Source organism: Meles meles, chromosome 10 (genome assembly GCF_922984935.1).
Source record: "Meles meles chromosome 10, mMelMel3.1 paternal haplotype, whole genome shotgun sequence".
NCBI classification, from domain to species: Eukaryota; Metazoa; Chordata; class Mammalia; order Carnivora; family Mustelidae; genus Meles; species Meles meles.
In genome coordinates this window covers 73,109,704-73,134,228 of record NC_060075.1, presented here as the reverse complement: position 1 = coordinate 73,134,228, position 24,525 = coordinate 73,109,704, and the positions used below count along the sequence as shown (strand labels likewise).

The window sequence follows — 24,525 nt, the reverse complement described above, 5'->3', positions numbered from 1 at the left end:
TTGAAGCCTCATTTAGAAAATGAGGCTTCAAAGGTTTAGCACCATTGTTATTTAATTCAAAATCTACATTTGGAAAACAAATGTCTCTGGAAAATACCTGGAAGTAATTAAGGTCAAATAATTTGTCACTTGTCTTTCAATTTATATCAGAGCAAGGTTGTGAATGTCTTCAAAATACAGACATCACCTGATTTGTCATTTTTTAAATCGGTGCATCTAAAATTCCTTGTTCTTTATTTACATTAGATAAAATGCACATCAAATATAAAAATAGAGAAACTACAACCATTTCTTTAAGCTACATTAAGTAAAAATACTTCTTTATTTAGATTTTATTACTTACATTTTTTTATACAGACATTTAGAGGTCTTTAAAAACAACAACTTGCTAGTCATTCCAGAAAGATATGTGGATAAAACAGGTAATTACAAGAGGAAGAAACACATATACTAAAAGAACCACATGATTGTGACTCCTCCCCCTATATTCATCTATTTGCTGCTATAACAAATTGTCACATATTCAATGGCTTAAAACAACACAAATTTATTATCTCAGGGTTCTGTGGGTCAGAAGTTTGACAACAAGTCTCAGTGGGCTAAATGCAAAGTCCCGGCATGGCTGTGTTCCTTTCTGGCAGCACCAGGGGGAGAATGTTTCCTTGCCTTTTCCGTTTTCTCAGAGGCCACCTGCATTCCTTGGCTCATGGTCCCTTCCTTCTTCAAAGCCAGTAAATAGGATCAAGTCCTTATGTCATATCCCTCTTCCATTTTAAGAACCCATATGGTAACACTGGCCCCACACAGATAATTTGGAATCATCTCCCTATCTTTTTTTTTTTTTATATATTTTATTTATTTATTTGACAGAGAGAGACGTCACAAGTAGGCAGAGAGAGAGAGGGAGAAACAGGCTCCCCACTGAGCAGAGAGCCCGATGCGGGGCTCGATCCCAGGACCCCGAGATCATGACCTGAGCTGAAGGCAGAGGCCCAAACCGCTGAGCCACCCAGGCGCCCCTCATCTCCCTATCTTAAGGTCCTTAACTTAATTGCATCTGCAAAATTCTTTTCCAGTGTAACAGAACAGATTCAGATTCTGGGAGTTCGGACACTGACATCTTCGGGTGGCCATTTTTCTGCCCATCATAGTTGCTGTTGTCTTTAAAGAAATCAAGATATTCCCACAGTAAATTAACCCTACCTTGGAGGGAAAGGGGAACATACTAATGAACTTGAGATGAAAAGCCCTCCTTTTTGGTTTGTCAAATTTTTACTGGCATTCTGTTTTGAAGATAAACCACAATTAGATATGTGGCAATAACAGGAAAAATCAGGTGCAATTCAAAACCCTGAGAGGAAAAAGAACTATCCAAATGAATCTGTTGATTTTTTAACCTGAAGAGAAACCAAAAAAACTTATTTTGTACTTTCTATCTTTCTACATATTGTTCCACCCTGGCACTCAGGAACTACCATTCATATGACAGCCAAAGGCCTATAGCATATAACCAGATGTTGTATTAATTCGAACTAGAAAAAGGTAGCTGGGAAGACTATACTAGAGCATAATGACCATGAGTTTTTACGAACCTTTAAAATAAAATATCCAAAGAATCATTATGTATGTATCTATGGTTAAGAAACCAAAGCTCTCCTTTTTGAAAGGCCCAAATTCAATGAAGTATCACTACATTGTTAAGACTGACACTTTTAAATTTTCCAAAACAATGTTCTATTCAATGTTTAACTTTTTCAATTTAGCTTTATATCTTTTTTGACTCCAAGATAATAGAGCAATGTTTGATGTACTTAAGTTATAGCCAGCATTTACCAATTCTTTGATTCGACTTTTTAAAGTATTTATGCTTGAATCCAAAATCCGAGGATTTTCAATTATTTGTGATATGCTGAGTTTTTCTTCTATGAGACAGTCTAATTTATCATTGAATTTTTTCTCTCCCAAGAAGATCACATCTGGATAGCGTAAGATAAACTTGTGTATCTCTTCTTCAGTACACCCAAGAAAAAACAGCTTCTCTTTGATATTTGTGTAGTTTCTGTTGACATAGTCATTGGAAAGGTCTAGAATTTTAGCTCCTGGACCACAGAGCAGAACAAGCAGCTTCTCATTGTTCAAGCTGAAAGTTGACTGTAAAAACTCAATGTTAGTTTTTACCCGTTTGGTACTCTGAATTAAGATGAAAGGGTTTTTTAAAATTATCTTCCTAACAAAATCTTTGGGCTTATTGTAACCCAAAGACAAAGAGACTTCTTGCAAAAATTCAATCATCTGTTTATTCAGATCTAGACTGTTGGAGAAGGTACGTGGGGCATTGGTCAATAATCGAGAAAGGCATTTATGGGTCAATCCAACTGAATAGAAGAACTTTATATTATTCTCTAAGTTTAGGTTATTACTAGACCGAAAAAAAGATTCAGGAGAACGTTCCAAAATATTTATAATTTCAAGGTCTGATGTCATAATTTTTCTCCACAGATCCCACCGTTCTGAAAGACTTTCAGGTGTGCGTGTTATGGCTCGTGGATATCTTGATATAACGCTAGCAATCACTTCTTTGCTAGCTCCTTTGGACAGAAGGAACATCTTCAGCTCCTGCTCTTTAGTTCCCGTCCTATTAAAAACTCCAGGCTGTCGTTTTTTCGCCATGTCAACATCTACTCCCATTGTAAGTAAGTTATTCAGTAATTTTTCATTCTCCAAAGACTCGCTGTCTGCATTACCACACTTCACACTAAAAAGCCTAAATGAAACTGATTTAAGGAGGATTTCTGCTGAAAATCGGATCATCCAACATCTTGAACCAAATAGAAAGTTACTTCTCATACACAATAAGTTTCTTGGTGGCATAATGGTCAGGTATCCCAAAACTTTTGGAATGCTGTGTAAAACAACATACATAATATATTATGCAAATGCATATGTTAAACAGCTAAAAAGCCATATTAAGGTCATGTAAGCATCATGGCCATTTCTATGAGAAAGTATGTATAGCTCCAGCTCTCTTGGTGCTGCAGTAACAATTCAGCCACTGCACTCCCACTCTCCAGTTTACGCCTTCTGATTATCTGTGGGCCTGGGGCTGCTTCCATTCTTAATGTGAAGAAAAGCAGTATAAGCATCATCACTGTCCTACAACTATTCCTGCCTTTATTTTGCTCTTTGTATTTGGATTTGCCTGTTTGCTACCAAAACCAGTTGCCCCTCCTTACCTCTGCCTTATCCTCCTAGTTTTCAAACCTTCGGCTTATTCCTGTTAACCAATGCTTTCAATTCTGCCTTGTCTTCCAACTCCCCGATCTTTGGCCTTGCTTCCACCCACAGATAGCAGACTACTTTGCCCCTGTTCCCTCTTCCTGGTTCCTCAAACTCTAAATATAGCCTTTAAAATCAAAACTTCAGACTGTCTAATTTCCACCTTAAACACCTTTTTCTAGACTCATGGTTCCCTTTAAACCCATGCTATCATTAGTTTTTTTTTTTTGTATTTTTTCTAAGTTTATTTGTTATGTTCTTATTTGTTACATGATACTTTCTATGTTATTTATCTATTTCTTTGCAGTATTTGTTCATTTTTTAAAAATTTATTTATTTTTTCAGCGTAACAGTATTCATTGTTTTTGCACAACACCCAGTGCTCCATGCAAAACGTGCCCTCCCTATTACCCACCACCTGTTTCCCCAACCTCCCACCCCTGACCCTTCAAAACCCTCAGGTTGTTTTTCAGAGTCCATAGGCTCTTATGGTTCGCCTCCCCCTCCAATTTTTTTTTTATAAACATATAATTAATTTTTATCCCCAGGGGTATCATTAGTTTTAATTCTTAGCTTTATATAGACCTCTGGTTGACGGTTCCCAATCTCAATCTCCATGTCCTTCCGTTTACCCTATTGCCCCCTGGGTTGTAACCAACTACTCCAAACCAATTTTTATCTTCAAAATGATTTAGCTGCACTATATAATCTACATAGTGGAACTATGCTGAGAGCCCATAAACTTTGAAAAGTTACTTTTGCCATCCTCTATTACCCTGCCACATTATAAAAGATGAACCCAGGGCTCTCTGCATCTGTTATCAGAACATATAACTTCAGGCAAGTGACTAAAACCTCAATAACTCATTTTCCTAATCATTTAGAAATGGGGCACAAAATGTATGAATTTATATATGATAATATCCATAGGTACCTACTAAAACAAGTATCTGCATTGATAGGAAATACTTTATCAGGAAAGCAACAGAAAAATTTTCATCTGTTACTCAGTTTGTCAGATGATTTATGTTCTTAAGCTAATTGTGGTCTGAGTCATAAAACAACATATATGTATATTTTTAATTGTACTTTTTCCTTTTTTTTTTTTTTTAAAGATTTATTTATTTGACAGAGAGAGAGATCACAAGCAGGCAGAGAGGCAAGGCAGAGAGAGAGGCAGGCAGGGAAAGAGGAGGAAGCAGGCTCCCCGCTGAGCAGAGGGCCCGATGTGGGGCTCGATCCCAGGACCCTGAGATCATGACCTGAGCCGAAGGCAGAGGCTTTAACCCACTGAGCCACCCAGGCGACCCTACTTTTTCCTTTTTGACTATAAAGCGGTGACAAACTTAGCTCTTAATTTCTAATTACTAACAATGGGCTCTTATCACTTAAAGGACACACCTCCCCTCTCACCTCTCCATAAAATAGGGGCATCTGGGTGGCTTACTCAGTTAAGTGTCTGCCTTTGGCTCTGGTCATGGTCCCGGGGTCTGGGACCGAGCCCCACATCATCGGGCTCCCTGCTTAGCAGCAAGCCTGCTTCTCCCTGTGCCTGCCGCTCTCCCTGCTTGTGCTCTCTCTCTGACAAATAAATGAATAAAATCTTAAAAAATAAAAAAACTTAAAAATAGAAATAGATGGTTCCAATTCACCACTAATATCTCTGGGCTTGAGATACTGTTTTCAAGACTGGTATTAAAGAAAGCCTCTCTGTGTCTGCCCTCTTAATTACACTATTTTTTTTAAAGATTTTATTTTTAAGTAATCTTTACACCCAACGTGGGTCTCAAACTCACAAGCCCCAGATCAAGAGTCGCATGCTGCACTGAATGAGCCAGCCACCCATCCCTCAGTTATATCAATATAACAAGAACTTAAGAGTGCCTAGAGGCAGGGAACTCCCTGATATCTCAGGCAATCTATAGATCTTCAAAGAATTAGAAAAAGATTCCCAAACTATAGAATCAAGTAACATTCAAACAAAAATTCAAGACCCTCACAAAATAAACATCAAACAGCACACATTTTAGACTGCCCTATACTGTGAGTTCACTATTATTTCTCTATAATACCACATACTACTCTTTTAACTACATATTCTTCCAGAAATGCATGAATTTAGAGATTTAAAAATAAGATCCTCATTCTAACTAAAGAATGAAGGCTCTACTTGTACAGCTCAACATCTGTTCTCTCTTCCAGATGGGCAAGGGTGACCTCTACTGGATAATGGTACAGAACACTGACAGTGGTAGGTAAGACCTGTGCTTTGGGAAGAGGGGTGAAAGATAATCCAATGAGATACAGGAAGCAAGCTGTGAAACTCCAATTTATATCTGTCTTAGCCTTTTAAAAATTCCATTTTAAATTTTTTTTTATTTTATTTATTTGTCAGAGAGAAGGAGAGAGAGAGAGAGCACACAGGCAGGCAGAGGTGGAGAGAGAAGCAGGCTCCCTGCCGAGCAAGGAGACCATGCGGGACTCGATCCCAGGACCCTGGGATCATGACCCGAGCCGAAGGCAGCGGCTTAACCCACTGAGCCACCCAGGCGTCCCTAAAAATTCCATTTTATACATGTTTTATATATACAATGTAATAGTACTCTAAAACATGTATAGAATTAGTAAATATACATACATTGGAAGTACATGTATAAAACCTAGTTTACTGAGAGTGTACACAATCAAAAGTCTGAAGACAACTACTCTAGACAAAAAAACTCTTGAAATAACTGACAGGCTGAGCATGCCACAGAAAGTTCAAAATGAACTGTATTAATAACAGACTAACAGTGAAAATATATGCCAGATTTCTTAACAAAGGAGTCATAAAATCTATTAAGGTTTCTCCTGAATCTGTGTCTTGTGAATAATTCACTCTCTGCGGAAATATCTTTCACATGAATTAACATGTCTAAAACCAAACTGAACATCTTTCCCAGCCCCCAAACTAACCCTCTCCTGTTAGTGACTCACTACCACTATCGTAATAGTCACTCATGATAAAAACTCAACCCCAGTGCTCGCTTCGGCAGCACATATACTAAAATTGGAACGATACAGAGAAGATTAGCATGGCCCCTGCGCAAGGATGACACGCAAAAACTCAACCCCAGTCATTGAATCCTGTAAATTCAGCTTCTTCAGCATCTTCAATAGCATCTCTCATCTTTGCTGTTCTCCCTCACCCAGGCTGTAACAGCCACCTAACCTGCTGCTTCTCTAACATCAGTCATGCAAAACTGCCACCACAGTATACCTTTGAAACTAGGAAGTGATTACATCCCTTACTCCCTGATTAAAGGCCTTTGTAGCTCTCCCTAGAAAGCAAAATCTTCACAAACACCTTCAAAACTCTCACCACACCATCCCAACTACCTTCCTAGCTATCTGTTCTATTCTACAACCTCACAACCAGGCATTATTGTCTCTCAGACCTCAAATTCTAAACATTCTTGCCCATTTTTGTCTCCTTGCCTTTGGGGAAGCTTTTCTTTCAAAAAGGCCCATCTTCCCATATCTATCCATAGTTAAAGGTCTCATTCAAATGAGACCTTCCCACGAGAATATTTAACTTAACAAATACTGCTGAAGTGAATCATTTGTTTTATAACTTATTACTAAAGAATCTAAAACGTACCGGTGCCAGGGTGGCTCAGTCGGTTAAGCACCTGCCTTTGGCTCAGGTCATGATCCCATGTTCCTGGGATCAAGCCCTGCCATTAGGTTCTGTGCTCAGTGGGGAGTCTGCTTCTGATCAAGCCCTGCACTGGGCTCCTGCTCAGTGGGAAGTCTGCTTCTCACTCTCCCTCTGCCTCTGCTCCCACCTTGTGCACTTTCTCGCTTGCTGTTTGTGAGCATGTGAGGAAATGCAGAAAATTCTCAAATACCCCAGCTGGGGATTTGGCACCATCCACCATATCCTTTTCTTTTTCACTTCTTTAAGATTATCCAAAGAAATAAAAGGACAATACACATTTGTTATTAAAAAGGATGACTATCCTAAATATTTGCTTTGGCAGAAAAGAAGAAACCCACCAACAGAATGATTCATAAATTGTGATATATCTATGTAACATAATACTATACAACCTGATTTCTTTATAAAGAGTCTTAACTAACCCAATGGAAAGATAACCAAGATATTCTAAGTGGCAAATCACATAACCGTACAGATAAAATAGTTATCACTTACATAAAGAGAGGGCATTAATGTATACAAAGAGGGTAAAAAGGTAGTTAAGAGTTATCTCTGAGAGATTAATGGGGCCACATACTGTTCCTGAAATACTGTGACACTATTTAATAAATATGTTATTTTGCAACCAGATAAATTAAGAACAAATTAAACTGGCTTAGGGGTGCAGAAAGTACTGGGAAATATGTTACCTTTCTCAGTTTTTCAGTTTTCAATAAAAAAAAAGTTAAACCTGAAAAATAGTTTTACTTTTAGCACCTGACCCACATTCAAAACAGTCCTGTAACATTTAGCACGGTAATAAATACATAAGCAGCCTAATGCAAAAAGTTATCAACTGTCTCAAACTACAAATTTCAAAAATAATTAATATTCCAAAATTTATTTGTCTCTCAATTCGCTCTTTAATTAACTAAAGCCATTATTCCAAGGACTAAAGTACAAAATTATCAAATACACTGAAAACCTCTTACTCAAAACTTTTAAGGCCTAAGGAATAAAAGAGGATTTCCTTGTTCTCTTCGGCACAATTCGCTTGATAAAGAAACTTTAATGGAGATGGCTAATCACTGCCCCAGGGGACTACATTCCAATTGGCCTTCTTTTGATAAAACAAGGGAAGCTTGGAGATCTTACAGCAATCCATTTCTCACCTAATTTGTCTTGAAGAGAGAGGATGTTGCATTTCTCCTGAAGAGCTGGAAAAGAGTCGTCCCTAAAAATGGCAAAAAAAAAAAAAAAAAAAAAAAATGTTGGGGGAGGACACAATATCGTCAGCACTTCGTGATACAGAATAAAGAAATCGATCCAAGCTAACACTGCATAACGTTTTTGTGAGAAGCGTCACGTCTCATGTGCTAAGCATCTCTCAGAGATACTGAAAGGAAGACAGCAAGAACACGCCCCTAAGTATTAATGGGAAAAGGCAGCGTAATCACGCATTTGATTTGTAAAACCAGAGCTAAGTGCTTCCCATATTTTGTCTTACTTGAACCCCACAATTTAAAAGGCACGGATTATTCCCAAAATTAGAAAATCGGGGAAAAGGCCGAGCTCTGTGACAAGTTTATATTAGCTCACTGAAGCTAATACAGATATTCCACGGGTTCCATTACTTGGGTTCTCCCCATCCTTCTTCCTCCCCAAAACCAACTCGCCAAGGCGTTGCGCGGGAAGAAAACTCCACCAAACAACAAAATCACCCAGACCCACTTCTAAAAAGAAAAAGCACAAGCCCAACAAGCCACAGACCTCAACCCGCACTGTATTAATAGTCCAGGGATACCTTTACCTCCGCCTCTACGGCCCGGGGCGGGACCGAGAGGCGGAAATGAACAAGACTAACTTCCGGTCGCGTAGAGGTGACGTAGCTTTCCTTGCGCCCCCCGGCGGCCGCCCGACAGTCCTCTGCAAGCCCGACCCGAAGAGCCCAGCAGGGGGCAGCAAGAGACCATGGTGAACGCTGGGAACCCGCCGACTGGGGCTGGTTTTGGAGCAAGCAAGGCAGGTCTCTGGGCTTCGTCGCACGGACCTGGGGCGGAGGGTGGCTGCGGAGGTCCCTTGCCCGGTGGCAACGTGCGGTAGGAAAGTTGCTATTATATACATGAATTTTGTAGCCTGATAGGGTAATAATGCTTATTAATATGGTTAACATGCCGGTAAACTCCTCGGCGTTTGGTGTCGGAAGACGCGTGCAATCTGGGACTCTTGTAAAGAGTCCCAAATTCTCTTACTTGAGCTACCATGGAAATCCTGGAGTGTGGCTGCTAGTCCGATTTCAGCTTTCAGCATTCAGGCTAGGAAGCAGTTCTGATAAACTTCGGTTTAACTACTTGCAGCATGAATTACTTATGTTTCTGAAGTTGTGACGAGCCTAGGCTATTTAAAGTTTCAACAGAAACTCAATCTCCACAGCAGAAGCATTTTTGTCACCCTTGAAGGCGTCGTTTATTTAAACTTTCCTGGTCCTGTCATTCTCACTTGACTGGGGGTGGTAGCAATGGAGATGAAACTTGAAAGCAATTCCGTTACCTCCAAAAGAAAGATCATACATAAATTAATGAAATAACCATCAAGCTGCCAGGTTATCTTCCAGAGGAAGTGATTTGGCCTTTAGAAGAATAAAAAGTGGAGAAGAGTTGATCCTGAATTCTGCTGCAAGGAAGAATTTCCTGCTTTACCCTACTCCATGTAGGAGCATATGACAAATTTTTCTTTATCTCATTTCTGCACTGATTAATGTTTTCTCTTAGCTCTGTCCCTTAGACTATGAGCTAGCTGGTATATTGTCACTTTGTTTTGAATTAATGTTCTGTTTTATTGGCTTATAAGGGTAAAGAGTTACCTTTAAATTTCCAATAATCAGTCTTTCTGTTAAGTGAAATTACTCACTGCTGTCCCTCCAGGTAAAAAGTAGTCCTGAAATGTTAGAAATGGTCTTTACGTGAATTTCTGAAATCTATTTCTGCATGGAAGGAGCTCCTATATCTGAGTTTGTATTTACTGTTATATATAAATATATAAACTTACATGCATAAATATATAAATATTATATTTATAAGCTACATTATAATCAACATAAAACAATAAAATCTATTTTAGGAATCATTGAACTTCACACTCTAGAAGACCTTTGAGATTGTGAATCCCTCATTATGAATGAGACATTGAAACCCTTACAATAGAAGTCAGCAAGACAATACATTTGCTATATCTCCTTATCAGTAAGTCTTCTATGATTTATGCCACATGCACTCATATAGATTATCAAAGGTTAGTTCAAACTTTCTTCGGTGACATCACTTAAGTTTGTTTTTAGTGATAAGTGTAGGTAAAAGAGATTGGTTCTTGTGAAAATAAGTGCCATATTTCCTATCCAAATTTTCTGATTACAAATAAATTTTAAATGCCTATCATAAAACACCGAGAAGAGTAGCAACAAGGTATAATGATGGTTAGGTTAACATGATGAATTAGCAATTTTTTCCTTCTCCTCTTTGTGCAAAGAGGTTTAATATTTAATGATTTATATAATGTCATTACCACCAGTAAGGCAGTGACTACTACCTCATTGTCATTAGTGTATTAAAATATAACCTATATATACCTTGCCTATATTTCATCCATTGTTTCAGTGAATATTTATGAAACACCTGTACATTCCAGACCTTGTTTTTTTAGGATCGGGGGTATAGTGGGAAAAAAGCCACAGCCCCTGCCCTCCTTGACCTTATTTCCCATGATAGGTCTCACTCTGCTGCTCTGCATAGACATCTTACATCCCCAAGACCATAGCTGATCTATGCTCTACTAGGCTGATGTAATTAAGAAGTATGATTGGAAACATTGGAGGGCTGTGTCTGGTAGAAGACCAGAGGCAGGGCGTAAGCAATGATGATGAAACAAAGAAGAAAAGGAATATGTAGTTGCAACATGGTGGAGGGAAGTTTTTCCTAGTGTCACCCACTTGGTCTTTGGGCTCTCTAAACAATAGGAATTGACTAGAGACCAAAAGGGAGTTCCAGGCAAGGCTTTTATTGGGGCTTATTCTGGAGCAAAAGGAGATAGCACAAAGGAAAGAGTACTTCAGACTCAATCCCCTGACATAGGCCAGGGAAAGTTTTTAAGGGGACTAAGAAGAGAAAGGAGTGACGTTGAGACATACAGAGTTGGGGATTTCTTGGCGCCTACACACTTAAAATTTTTGCTCCTTCACATGTTGCAAGTCCATTTAGCATGTTAAATCTCTACTCATGTGCATGGTTTTTAGTATTATAATGAAGGGTATAGTTGGTGAAAAGCCAGGGCCAGGGGTCCACCTGGGTACAGACTAGTTTGGTTCAGACTTCACCTGTCTTTGTAGTTCAGTCCCTCCTTGAGTAATCATCCTGCTTCCACATTCCTGCAAGATATGCCACTCAAGATGCATAAAGTTTCAGCTGTCCAGGAAAGCTAGATTTCACAGTCAGGGTTGAGGAGACCAAAGTCCAGTCCGTGCCATGTCTCACTAAAAGCTGTTCTAAATTTGTCATCTTTCAAAGTTTTTTATAAAGATAAAGTAACTCAGTTTTTAAGTTAAATTTGTTTTCTTACATATCTGTGTTACAGTTTTCTTTTCTGAAACCATGGTAATATTAGATGACATATGCATTCTTAAATGACTTTACTTGAGAAAAGAAAAAGTTTCCACATCTTTATTGGAGCATCGCCTCGTTCTTCTTTTCATCCAAAAGCCTTTGCAGGGGAAAGTGGGGACTCTGGTACCCTCCCTCCCCAAGTGGGACTTAAAACACTGGTGGGCGGTGAGCTGAAAGTCAAGTCGGAGTGCAGAATCTTTGTTATATTCAGAAGCACTGCTGCCATTTTATAATTATGGTTTTTGTTTTTACTGTATCGAAAATGCCTGCCTGACCCCTTCTGTCCAGGAAGTATCCTTAGTTTTATACGCAAATAGACTTTTGGCACACCGTAGCCCCTTGGTTGAACACTCATGTTTGAATCTCAGCAGACCCAATTAAGGTCAGAAAGGAAGTAGCCCTCTAGTTCCCCACCCTCCACCCACTACAGCAATACCCAGACTCCTGGACTCAATAGACTCAACAGTCTCTTCTCCCATTCTCTTGCCTGAGGTTATCTTGTGTGCTTATGAAAACACAGGGAAAGGCTACAAATTGCTTATTGCTGAGTAAACCAGTAGATACAGTTATGCTGATAATCACAGGTTAACACTCTTTCTGTTTGCAAACAACCAAAAAAAAAAAAAAACACCCCAAAACAAACAAACAAAAATACTTCGCTTAATCTCCCCCCCCTTTAAAAACAATTGCTTTTTAACCTTGGATTTCTTTTGAAATCTGAAGATTTGCTAGTGGCAACTTTCTTTCTCTGAAATATGCCTAACTGGGGTCTAGAGAGGTTTCTTTCAGCCTTCCCACTCCCACACTCATTACCACAAGGGTCTGTGGCAAGAAACTGAGTACTTAGTGTGGCAAATTTGCTAATTCCAGACCTGGTATGATCCGGGATTCCCACAGTAGTTTAGATAACCAACAACAGCATGACAAAGTAGGCCAAGAGAAACACAATAATCATTTGAGAGCCATTCAGCCTTGATCCCATTCAGCTTGGTGAGTTTTTAAAGTACCTTTTGGGTTGTTTGATCCTACAGTACCATGCTTTCAATTACCGTGAAGCCATTCTTAATCACTGGTAGAAAAAAGTGATCTTACCACGGAGCCAGGGGAACAAATATTCACAAAATAGAATAAAATCTTTGTTGTCCCAAAACTATCTCCCCGATTTATAGTATTTTTTGAAATTCCACCCTTAGAAATTTATTCCTTGGTGGAATAGCATGGTGGTTTTAAATCCTAGACATATTTGAAAGGGGAAAAAAATTAAGCCAACAGCCTACAAACTTTTTCTGTAAAGGGCCAGACAGTATGTAGTCCACAAAGCCTAAAGTATTTACTATCTCTTTTGCACCTTCTTCTTTTTTCTTTCTTTCTTTTTTCACAACCCTTTAAAAATGTAAAAACTATTAGCTAATAGAGCACCTGGCCATGGTCATAGTCTGCAGACACCTGCATTAAACTAAAGTGAGCTACTATATACCTGTAACTTAGCTTCTTGACTCAAAGCATCCAAAGAATAGGCATTTTGAGGAAAATGACATACAAGAGAAAAATGTTTATATTTGAAAACATCATGGGCGCCTGGGTGGCTCAGTCGTTGGGCGTCTGCCTTCAGCTCAGGTCATGATCCTGGGGTCCTGCATCGGGCTCTCTGCTCAGTGGGGAACCTACTTCTCCTTCCCCCACTCCCCCTGCTTGTGTTCTCTCTCTCTGGCTATCTCTCTCTGTCAAATAAATAAAACCTTAAATAATAATAATAGTAATATTTGAAAACATCATATAACACTATCTGGCAGGTATTGTTCTAATCACATCACCTATATTAATCCGTTTACATCTGTGATGGAAATAATACGATCTCCATTTTATGAATGAGGATACTGAAGTAGAGGCTAAGTAACCTGCCCAAGCTCACACAGCCAATAAACAACTGGAACGTAAGAAGTCCAGTTCTAGAGTGTGTGATCATAACTGCGACGCTATGCTGACACGGAAAATAATATTTTAAATCACTGTAGAAACTATAAATATACAAATATTTTTCTATAGAAAATAGAAAAAGAGGGCAAAAAAATTCACCCATAATTTCATCACCTAGAAATAATCACTATTTATATTTTGCTTATATTCTTCCAGAATATTCCTATACATAAAATTCTTTACTCACCATGAGGTAGGTATAATTTTACAGATGGGGAAACTGAGGCTTAGAGGTGTTAAGCGACATGTGTGTGGAACCAGGATTTCAGCCCAGGTTGTTGCTTCCGGAACCTGTGCTCTTAACCCCTTCCCTATACTGTATTTGAGTTTATACTTACTCCCTCTCTCTTTGCCTCCACGCCCCCCCCCCCACCACTCATGTACTTGCTTTCTTTCTCAAATAAATAAATAAAATCTTTTTTTAAAAAAATGAAGGTTGGGGTGCCTGGGTGGCTCAGTGGGTTGAGCCTCTGCCTTGGGCTCAGGTCATGATCCCGGGGTCCTGGGATCGAGCCTCGCATCGGTTCTCTGCTCAGCAGGGAGCCTGCTTCCTCCTCTCCCTCTGCCTGCCTCTCTGCCTACTTGTGATCTCTGTCTGTCAAATAAATAAATAAAATTCAAAAAATAAAAAAGAAGGTAAATTGGGCAGACAAAAATATATCTGTCTACTACTACAGTTGGTGAGCCAGAATTGGAGTTGAGATCTTTGATCTCCCATTCTAATCCTTTTCTCATTCCTTTGTTTATTCATTTAGCACATGTTTACTGACTACTCTATCAGGATTGTATTTAGCTGCACCCAACAGTGGTAGTTTACATAGAAAAATGTCTAGAGATGGAAGTGGGGTTTTGGCATTGTTTGCTAATACCAGGTAGTCTCGCAGTTTCCTAAGCAGAGCTCTGCCCTTCTTCACCTCTGATCCTTTGCTCACTCCTCTGCTCACCATATACCCTCTGTTAGGCACTCTCTTCGTCCCAGTTTATTAGGGCTGTGATAACATAAACTCCGCAGACTAGCTTGTTTAAACAACAGACATTTATTTGTCACAATTCTGGAACCTATGGAGTCCAGATTAAGGTGGCAGCAGATTTGGTGTTTTGGGTAGTCCCACTTCCTGGTAGTTGACTATCTTCTCGGTGTGTACTCACATAGCAGAAAGGACTAGGAGAGCTCTTTGTGGTTGCTTTCATAAGGGCACTAATCCCCTTCACAAGGGCTTTGGCCCCAAAACCTAATTACCTCCCAAGACCTCACTGCCTAATATCATTGCATTGGATGTTAGGATTTCAACATATACATTTTGGAGGGAACATAAACATTCAGTCCATAACGGTTACTTAACCTGGAAAGGGTGATACCATTTCTTCCCGAACCTTTTCCAAACCCCCAGTCAGAGGAAGTCTTTCCTATTTCCATATTTCTGTAGCACTTTGTGCAATCAGTATAACACCAAATTTATTCTACCTTGTGTTTAAATTAACATGGTGCATACATATCAGTCTCTGCTGTTATATATGATTAAGAAATCATGATTTATTAAGGGTTCAGACTGTGTCTCATTCCTCTTCGTGGATCCCAGGTGCCAGCTGTTCTCCCATCCTCTTACGACGCCAGGCATACATCCTCCCTGCTAGACCCAGAACCGCTTTGAGTTCTGCCAAAGTAAACCATATCACCTGAGAACATTAGTGAGTAAAGTGGACTTCACTGCAGGTTTTGTCATGGAGATGACATACCACATTACACAGAAAAACAGCTCTCAGATCTCATTAGAACCAGTGGCTCACATTTTCTTCCTTTTGGATTGTCCTCCTGACTTCAAACTCCTCTCCGCATTATTTTGCCTAAATTCAGAGGTTCTCCAGCCTTAGTCCCATTGGCACACCCAAACCCAGCATGGAGCTCAGCAAAATAAAGTCCCATGTAGGTAACAGGTCCCACTCTTCTCAGTAGTGGGGGTTCAAAACAGCAGATAATATTAAATAATGCTAAAAATAGTTAACATTTAGTAAGTATTTATTTTGTGTTAAGTACTGTGATCCCTGCAAGGCCTATTTTATTATTCCCATTTTACAGTTGAGAAAAGGGAGGAATGAAGATGTTAAATAAATAAATATCATACGTCGAAAAGTAGGAACCAGAAATCCAACCCAGGGACTTTGAATCAGGAGCCTCGGCCCTTAATGATTAAACTCCCCCAGTTTATAGCACCTAACACACTGTTTCCTAATAAGGACATCAAGGTATTGGTTGGATTCAATTTGTTTGTATTTCTAAGGTCATCAGAAATATTCAGTTTCTTACGTTTCTTTCCAGCTGCAAACATTAATTTTTGTTTATGAAATACCAAATATCCACTGTAAGAAAAAAACACATTATGTTAAAGCAAAAATTATGAGTATATTTTACCTTTTGGCTAGTTTTATTTTTCTTAGCTTTGTTGAGGTATGATTGGCAAATAAAAGTTGTGTAATATTTAAGTTGTACAACGTGATGATTTGTTATACATTGTGAAATGATTACCACGGGTGATTACAAACAAATTAACACACCATTATCTCACATAGTTACCATTATTTTATGGTGTGCTAAGAATACTTAAGATCTATTCTCTGCAGATTTCAAATATACAATACAGTGTTAACTATAGTGGCCATGCTATACATTCATCCTTATGGATATCTAAAGCTTTCTGTTTGTACTGGTATTAAGTGAATGAATGAACTGACTGATTTACTGACTATGCAACTCAGCTTCCTCATCTGAAAATTTGTTCAGTTGGTCATTTAATATTTATGCGTAGAGAAACAGTGAAGCATAAGAAACACCCCTTGCCTTTAACAGGTCTGTGGAGATATTCACAGTTCAAGAGAGAAGTGTTGAACCAGATAATATTCAAGGTCCCTTCCAGCTCTAAAATTCTGTGATTCTGTTGAGTGGGAGGTTTGCTCTCCTTGTACAGAGGTGGTGGACTGCTGTCGTTGTCGAGACATTGGGAAGTGGATATGGAGGGGGTGCTTGTAAAATGATCGCTGAGGAGAGAATTTCAGGCTGTCCCTGAACCAAATAACAAGGAACAGGAAGGCTTGCCTACTGCCCTCTGACCTTCCTCACTGCACCCCTAACTCCACTACCTGCTCAGATATCTGGTGTCCTCCTGCTGCCCTCTGAGTCCTCCAAATCCTGTTTTGACACTGGTTAAGCCGACTGAACATTCGTGTTCCCTACTCAAAGCTGCCTGTAGAGCTTCCCTCTTCCCTTTTCCCCAGGAGCTGGATACTTAATCTTTTCACTCTGTCACTCTCATCCTGCTGTTCTCAGCCTAGCTGCACATTACCCCAGGAGCTCTTTACACACCCTGAAGCCCAACATTCCGCCTTTGGGGATTCTGATTTAATTGGTTTGACATGAGGCCCAGATACTGGTCTAGTTTTTTTGGTTTTGTTTTCTAAATCCACAGTAGATGAGGGTTGCCTGGGTGGCTCAGGTTATGATCCTAGAGTCCTGGGATCAAGTCCCACATCAGGCTCCTTGCTCAGCGGGGAGCCAGATTCTCCCTTTGCCTCTGCCTGCTGGAAGTTCCCCCTGCTAATGTTCTCTCTCTCTCTCTCTGACAAAAAAATTATTAAAATCTTTTTTAAAAATCCTCAGCAGATGATTCTAATGTATAGCCAGAATTGATAACTACTATACTTCACACACTTGATCTTAGCCAAAAGGCCGAGAAGCGATAATAACTACTATACTTCAGACGCTGGAATTACTCAATTGTCCTTTGCTGGTTAAAGCCCCACTTTGGATTCTGGGACCGACTCTGTTCCGAGCCAGGGGAAACTCAAGGCTAACAGCTCAGCAGCTCAGCAGCTCAGCAGCTCAGGGCTTAATCCCACTGTGGCCTGGACTCCCAGTTCCAGCAATTAAAGGCTCTTGTTATTCCTTGTGATTAAGCTCCTGCCCCAAAGGAACAGGGAGAGTAAAAGAAGGCGAAACAGTTGCTGGGGATGCAAAACAGCAGGTGTTTACTCTAATGCCCTCCCACTCCTTCTGCCCCTCCCAACATTCCCTGCTTAAACCTCAGTAACGAAGTTGTCCGGAGTAAAGAGTGCCTCTTTGGTGACAGGCATGAATAAGAAGTTAACTGACCTAACATCTCTGAGCCATACGTATGTCAACCCAGATGTTTCTCTTTATTTGACTACATACACCTCTGTTGGTGATACCTTAGTAATCTCTTTCTCAGAGACATTTTGTCTTTAATCTCCTTTCCTTTCTTCTCTTTTAACTTGCATTTAGCTAATCCCAGAGTCTTCTCTCTCTTGATCCATTTTTACAAACCTCCCTCATGCCTAAGCATAAGACTAATACCAGAGTAATGGGAAGACATTTTTTAAAGTACAGTTTTGGGGGCGCCTGGGTGGCTCAGTGGGTTAAAGCCTCTGCCTTCAGCTCAGGTCATGATCCCAGGATCCTGGGATCGAGCCCCACATTGGTCTCTCTGCTATCAGTGAGACGGCAGGAGTTACTCTCTTCTTTGGCCCTGGAGAATCTGCTGTATATATGATTTTCCTAATGTCAAGGACAGTATCATGACATAGTACCCCTTGCACCATTTAATTACTATGGCAATATGAAGAAGCAGTCCTTGTAATGTCTGCAACTATTCTCAGAAAAGTGCTTTTACAAATCAAACATATGTCTAATTAAAGATATGTTCTAAAATGTGTTCATATTTCTTGACATTAACTATAAATCTTAGTTTGATTGTTCTGTTTTGACCAGGTACTATGATTTCTTTGTGAACATTAACAAAAGACTAAAAAGGAGAAAAAGAGGAATAGAGAGAATTTTTAAATGTTTTTAAACATATAAAACAATTTTTTTTTCTATTACATAGTGAAGTATGTGTTCTGTGTTGCTTGAGATTATCACAATTATGATTTATGATCTTGATGTATTTTTGGTACATATTTAGATTAGTCATTGTGAGTAAGATATCCTAAGATCATTTAATTAATTACCTGTATTATCTAACCCCTACTTAAGTTTCTTTTCTAGACATATTACTCCTACAGACTAAATTATTCATCTCACCAAACTTTCTAAGCTGACAAAGCTAGCTGAAGTGCCATTGTGAAAGCAAGTCTCAGCTCACAAATACTTTTTCTTTTATTAAAAGATAAAAGTAAAGAACTATAATGTCTAAAAATAGGCACTTGGAGCTTAAAATCTGTCAGACCATATGTTGTACAACTCCAAGATCCAGGAAACAAAGACATCTTTCTCCTGGGGGTATGTATTTTCACTCATTCTAGGGAATCAGGTGCCAGTTCATATGTATGACTATACAGTCATTTAAACATCATTAGAAGAGAAACAGATTATTAATTCCTGGGGATGGTGAAGGGAAAATATTAGTCAGTTGGCACTAATCTGATCTGCACGTATTTGTCCTTGTGTTGTGAGAATGCATGTGACAGCGTGATGTTTTTTCCCCAATGTCCTTGAAATTTCTTCTAAGGAAAATTACTTTTCTTGTTTCTCTTTGGCAGTCAGTGGAATGACCACAAAATATAAGGTTTGAGGCAATCTTTACCTATAAGCAAGATAGCATTTTATAAACTGTTAGACAATCTTTATAATTCTTTTTCTGTACTGAAATTTAACTTTCTTTTTCCTTGTGGATATGTTATTTTATTGTCTTAAAGTTTAAAAACTTTTAAAACCGAAATAAGTTTTCAAACCTTGTTGCCATTAATATCTAAATATGTTTTACATATGTGCTATGCATTCTGTAACATTTGGTGTATTTTATATGGTGTAAACTCAACAATCTTCAGAGATTCAATTATAATCTGATGCTAGAATATCATTCTCAGACTGTGTACATTAAGTACATTGAAACAGTTTGGCAGTTACTAAGTTCGGACCACGAACAATTCCATCCTCCGGAGGGGATTCTTCTCTGCCTTTGTAACTGTCAGATATCCATTCTCTTTAGATTGCAGAGACCCAACAACATTGGCATATTTACAAAGCCAAACACTTAAAATGTTAAGGGTAAGAGGTTCAACTGCTTTCTAATTACTTGGCAATGATTTCATAGGCTAGTTGTAAAGGTAGAAATGTCTATTCTTTGTCAACTAACAAAAGAACTTCAGTCCTCTTCAAGTGATGAAAGGAGAAGGAGGAAATGAAAAGTACTATCAGGCAGTGTGTTTCTTCTGGGACATGAGGCTATATTTCTTTCAGTTTTTAGAAATATTTGTGTGTACATATATGTATATGTAAAGAAGAGTGTACACACATGATATAAAGATCCAAAAGAATATATGATATAAACCTAAATCTCTCTCCTTTTCCTCACTTACCCACTTCCCCTCTCTGAAGGCAAACACTGATTTGGGTAGTCTCTTGGAGATTCTTCCAACAATAATTCATGCATTTGCCAACATACATGTATAAGTCTCCTTTCTCTTTTCCTCTTTCTTCACTCTAAGGGTAGTATACCATATACCTTTCTCTGTTCCTTGAGTTTTCATTCTTTTTTTTTAAGATTTTATTTATTTATTTGACAGAGAGAGATCACAAGTAGGCAGAGAGGCAGGCAGAGAGAGAGAGAGAGAGAGAAAGAGAGGGAAGCAGGCTCCCCACTGAGCAGAGAGCCCGATGAGGGACTCGATCCCAGGACCCTGAGATCATGACCTGAGCCGAAGGCAGCAGCTTAACCCACTGAGCCACCCAGGCGCCCCTTGAGTTTTCATTCTTAAAGATTATTTCAGGGGCACCTGGGTAGCTCAGTCAGTTAAGCATACAAGTCTTGGTTTTGGCTTAGGTCATGATCTCAGGGTCATGAGATTGAGCCCTGCCTCAGGCTCCATGCTCTGGGCAGAGTGCTGGAGATTATATCCCTTTTCCTCTTTCTCCCTCTCTGCCCCTCTCCCCACAATAAATAAATAAAATCTTAAAAAAATAGATTGTTCCAAATCAGTATATATAAAAGTCATTATTTGTATACTGTCTGTATAATAATCCACTGTATAAATGTACCATAATTCAGCTAAACAGTCCATAATAGCATGTACTGTTTCTCATCATTTACAATTACAAATAGGCTGCAAAAAAAATTTCATTTGCACATATTTTGTGTTGCACATATGCAAGATTATAGAATAAAAACCTAGGAGTTGAAATTATTGGGCCAAAGAGTATGAGCATTTTAAATTTTGACAAATAGAACCAAGATGTCCTCCATGAACATTGTACCAATTTTCACTCCTAATAGCAATGTATAAGAAAGAAGCAATGTTTTTGTTGTTGTTGTTTTTAAGAAGTAATGTTTTTGACTAGGACCCACTTCATACTTACACTTTCAAAGGAATAAAAGCATCAATATATTTTTAACATATTATAAATGTCAGGAAACTCTAGCATTTGGGAAATAATAACATGTAAAGTAAGAGATAGCAAGCTGACAGAATATAGTACCCATTTCGTAGTTTGTTAATAAGCAGGAAAACTACCGTCGTGTTACAAGAGAGAATTCTGAATTATATTTTTCAAAACCATGAAAACTGTTACTCTTTCTATTTTTATGATAGTGCTATTATTAAAAGTAATAGAGTTCTTGCCAATAATACTGATAGCAAAAGAGGAAATTTTGTATAGAATATATAAAACTGTCATGACACACCACAAATACACAATTGGACTGTGAGTTTTTAAAAAATCTATATTGCAATAATAGGTATCACAATATTCTAAGACTCAAATTAGCCCTCAAATTTACTAGTGGTTATTCTGGAAATCATCTTAAAATAATTTGGGGGGGGAGGTGGAGCCGTTGTTAGACATGTTTGGTTGTGCCATAAAACTTCTTGACCAAAAGGCCAGATACTATTTTATTCATAAAATGAAAAAAGTTTTATAAACTTACAAAAATAGTAGAAACGGTACAGAAGAATCTAAGTGCATAGCTTTGAAGGTAAGAGCCTTAAGGAATACGAATATAAAAACTTCTCCCTTGGTAAGGTTCCTATGAGTACCAGGTAACTGTTCCATAAAAAGGAGAGTAATTATGCATTGGGACCAGCTCAGATAGTCACTTCTAAATTTTTGTGATGTAAATAGGTAAAATGTATGAATTTATGAAGAATTAATGAATTTTATAATTAGAGCAATCAGTTGTATAAAATTTCATAACAATATGAATTATAGTTTAAGAAATTAGAAATAAAATTCAAGTCCACTTTATTAAAAAAAGATTGTCAAGAATTCTCAACAATCTTGTTGTCATCCAAAGTTTTTTTTCTTTTAAGATTTTATTTATTTATTTGACAGACAGAGATCACAAGTAGGCAGAGAGGCAGGCAGAGAGAGGTGGGAAGTAGGCTCCCCGCGGAGCAGAGAGCCCGATGTGGGGCTCGATCCCAGAACTCTGAGATCGTGACCTGAGCTGAAGGCAGAGGCTTAACCCACTAAGCCACCCAGGTGCCCCCAAAGTTTATTTTGTTATTCGAAATTCATGCTTTACTGAAAGTTAAAACCACTATGTGTATTTTTCTGATAGTGTTACGGGGGTTGGGCCAGACAGTTAAGTGGGCAACCTCATTATTGAAACTCTGATTATAGAAGTGGCCGAACAAGCAGTTTTAAAGACAAAGTTCCACACAGCTAGTTATCCCACTTAAATTGTGTCTTAAAAATATCAAAGAAAACAATTTGGTCAAACAACTCGTTAAGTCAGTGAAACATAGACTCAGTCAGACCCATCTTTTGGCATCAAGTAAGGAACTGCCACTTGAGTATTTCATATTTCACCCAATTATTTATCAGCTGTAATTGTAGCTCTATCCTCAGATGACAGTGAAAAAGATGGAAAAAACCCTTCTTTGCAAGAATCCTTTAAAATTAACCTAATTATGTAACTCTTGTCACATTTTTCAACACAACATATTAGTCACCACTTAGGACTACAATGTAAGATACACGCCACATGACAATGAAGAAGCACTGCTGACAAAAATGTAGTAAACTGATTGTATTTAACACCATATTTAGTCTTCTGTCCTGATTTTCTCACAATTGCATTTTCATCATCATCGTCATTACCATCACCGTTTCTAGCGTCAGAATCATATGTGATACCGAAACATTAAGTAGTTTTAACTATAAAGGGTCAATTCTTCATTCTCTTGTCCTTTTGGCACTGATTTCACTTCTGCAGCTATTTGACGTTGGCCATCTGTAAAATGGCCTGGATTTTACACACTAATATCTTCTTTCCAGATGATACCATGCCATGCAATTCAGAAGTATAAAGTGATTGGATTTGTTATCTCTTCAGATAAACAAGGCTGCTCATACAAATGTAGGCGTCAACCTCGGGATTTCTAGAATAATGTATTTCACATGTTCCCCAGATGCTGCTACCATGGTGACAGACTAACTGGTAACATTCTGGAATGCTTTATTATAACAGCTGGTCACATTATTTCTTAAAGCCGAAAAATTATTTTACAAAATGAATGTTGAAAATTAAATGTTTCTCAAGTCATCACCCCTTTTTCTGTGTATCTACAATGCTGTCCCAGCTAACCACAAGATCTAGACCTAATTAATATCCAATGAATTTCTCATGTGCAGTTTCTGCTGCTTTCTTCATCTTTATGTTACTCCTTTGAAAGTCATTGAATTCAATAATAGACAGGACAGTTAGGCAACCTGACAATCGATATCTGCAGAGCCAACCAAAAATCATCCATTGATTAGATTGGAATGGATTGGATTCAGTTATTAAAATATCCAGGAAAAAAAAGGATGAATTATTTCTTTTTAAATTATGTTTGTTTTGAGGCAAAGATTACCAAATGAAGAAATTAACCAGACAAATACTTTTCTTTGCACTTTGCAAAAAGAATCTAAGATAAGATCACAATGGTTTATTTTCTATAAAATGGCTACAAGTAATGAATGCTGTACAAATGAGGAAATTTTGGCTCAGAAGAGTTAGATAACTTGTATACAGTTACACAGTTAGTAAGGTTATGTCAGAGCTGAAGTTGCCACCAGATCTATCAACTCTAAATCCTATGCTCACTTATTTGTGAGTGAAAGCAAAGGTGTTTCATAGATATGCATCTCCAGAGAACAGAACCAGAGGAAACTAATTTAAATCATAACAGGAAGTATTGAAGTTAGTAATAGAGAAAGGTATTTTAACAATGAGTATGGGATGGGGAAAGGAGCATCTAGGGAGTACTAATATTGCATTGGTAGTATTCCAGTTCTTACATTGAGCAGTGGGTTGACTGCTACTCATTATATCACCATATTATATCCCTTGTGCATGTGCTACAATTTTCAGTCAGTATTTTAAAATGTAATAAGGGGGGCCTGGGTGGCTCAGTGGGTTAAAGCCTCTGCCTTCGGGTTGGGTCATGATCCCAGGGTCCTGGGATCGAGCCCCACATCGGGCTCTCTGCTCAGCAGAGAGCCTGCTTCCCTTCCACTCTCTCTGCCTGCCTATCTGCCTAATTGTGATCTCTCTCTCTGTGTGTCAAATAAATAAAGTTTTTTAAAAAATGTAATAAAAACGTTTTTTAAAAATTTTTAAAAATGAGTTATTGAGGGATGTTGTGAAATTTTTGCCTCAGTATCTTGAAAAATAAAAACAAATATTTTCCCTTGGGTAAACTCAATGTAATTAATGAATGGGTTCCATGCAGCCTCCCATGGCACACAAAGTTCTGACCAAATACTTACTTATCATTACTGTTTTGTTTTATTTCCATGTCAGAACTCAAATGACTCCACTTGGTATTAGAGAAAATCTGCTCCTAAAATAAGATTAGAACAAAATCCCAAGAGGATTAATTCTTCTAGGAAGGTCATTCCGATTCAAGTAGATAATTTTGAATTTGAATTTTAGTACTTGGGTA

At 38.4% G+C, this 24,525-nt stretch overlaps 1 protein-coding gene and 1 non-coding gene across 2 annotated transcripts; one reads left to right on the top strand and one right to left on the bottom strand.

Annotated features, from left to right (window-relative positions):
• Positions 1-213: 213 nt before the first annotated feature.
• MTERF1 (mitochondrial transcription termination factor 1) lies at positions 214-8,784 on the bottom strand. The gene is made up of 3 exons (XM_046021430.1): positions 8,726-8,784; positions 8,128-8,189; positions 214-2,902 (listed from the first exon to the last, which is right to left on the bottom strand). The coding sequence occupies exons 2-3, from the start codon at positions 8,157-8,159 to the stop codon at positions 1,735-1,737; spliced, it is 1,200 nt and encodes a 399-aa protein (XP_045877386.1). The 5' UTR covers positions 8,160-8,189; positions 8,726-8,784; the 3' UTR covers positions 214-1,734.
• Positions 6,296-6,397, top strand: LOC123952364. The gene has a single exon (XR_006820618.1). It is a non-coding gene; the product is annotated as a U6 spliceosomal RNA (small nuclear RNA).
• Positions 8,785-24,525: the final 15,741 nt, after the last annotated feature.

Bases quoted from the DNA above. Each gene is read 5' to 3' on its own strand.
- MTERF1 (XM_046021430.1), bottom strand. From the start codon at position 8,159: ATGCAACATCCTCTCTCTTCAAGACAAATTAG. The intron at 2,903-8,127 runs GTGAGAAATGGA...TGTTTTACACAG, and splicing joins CTCTCTTCAAGACAAATTAG to CATTCCAAAAGTTTTGGGAT.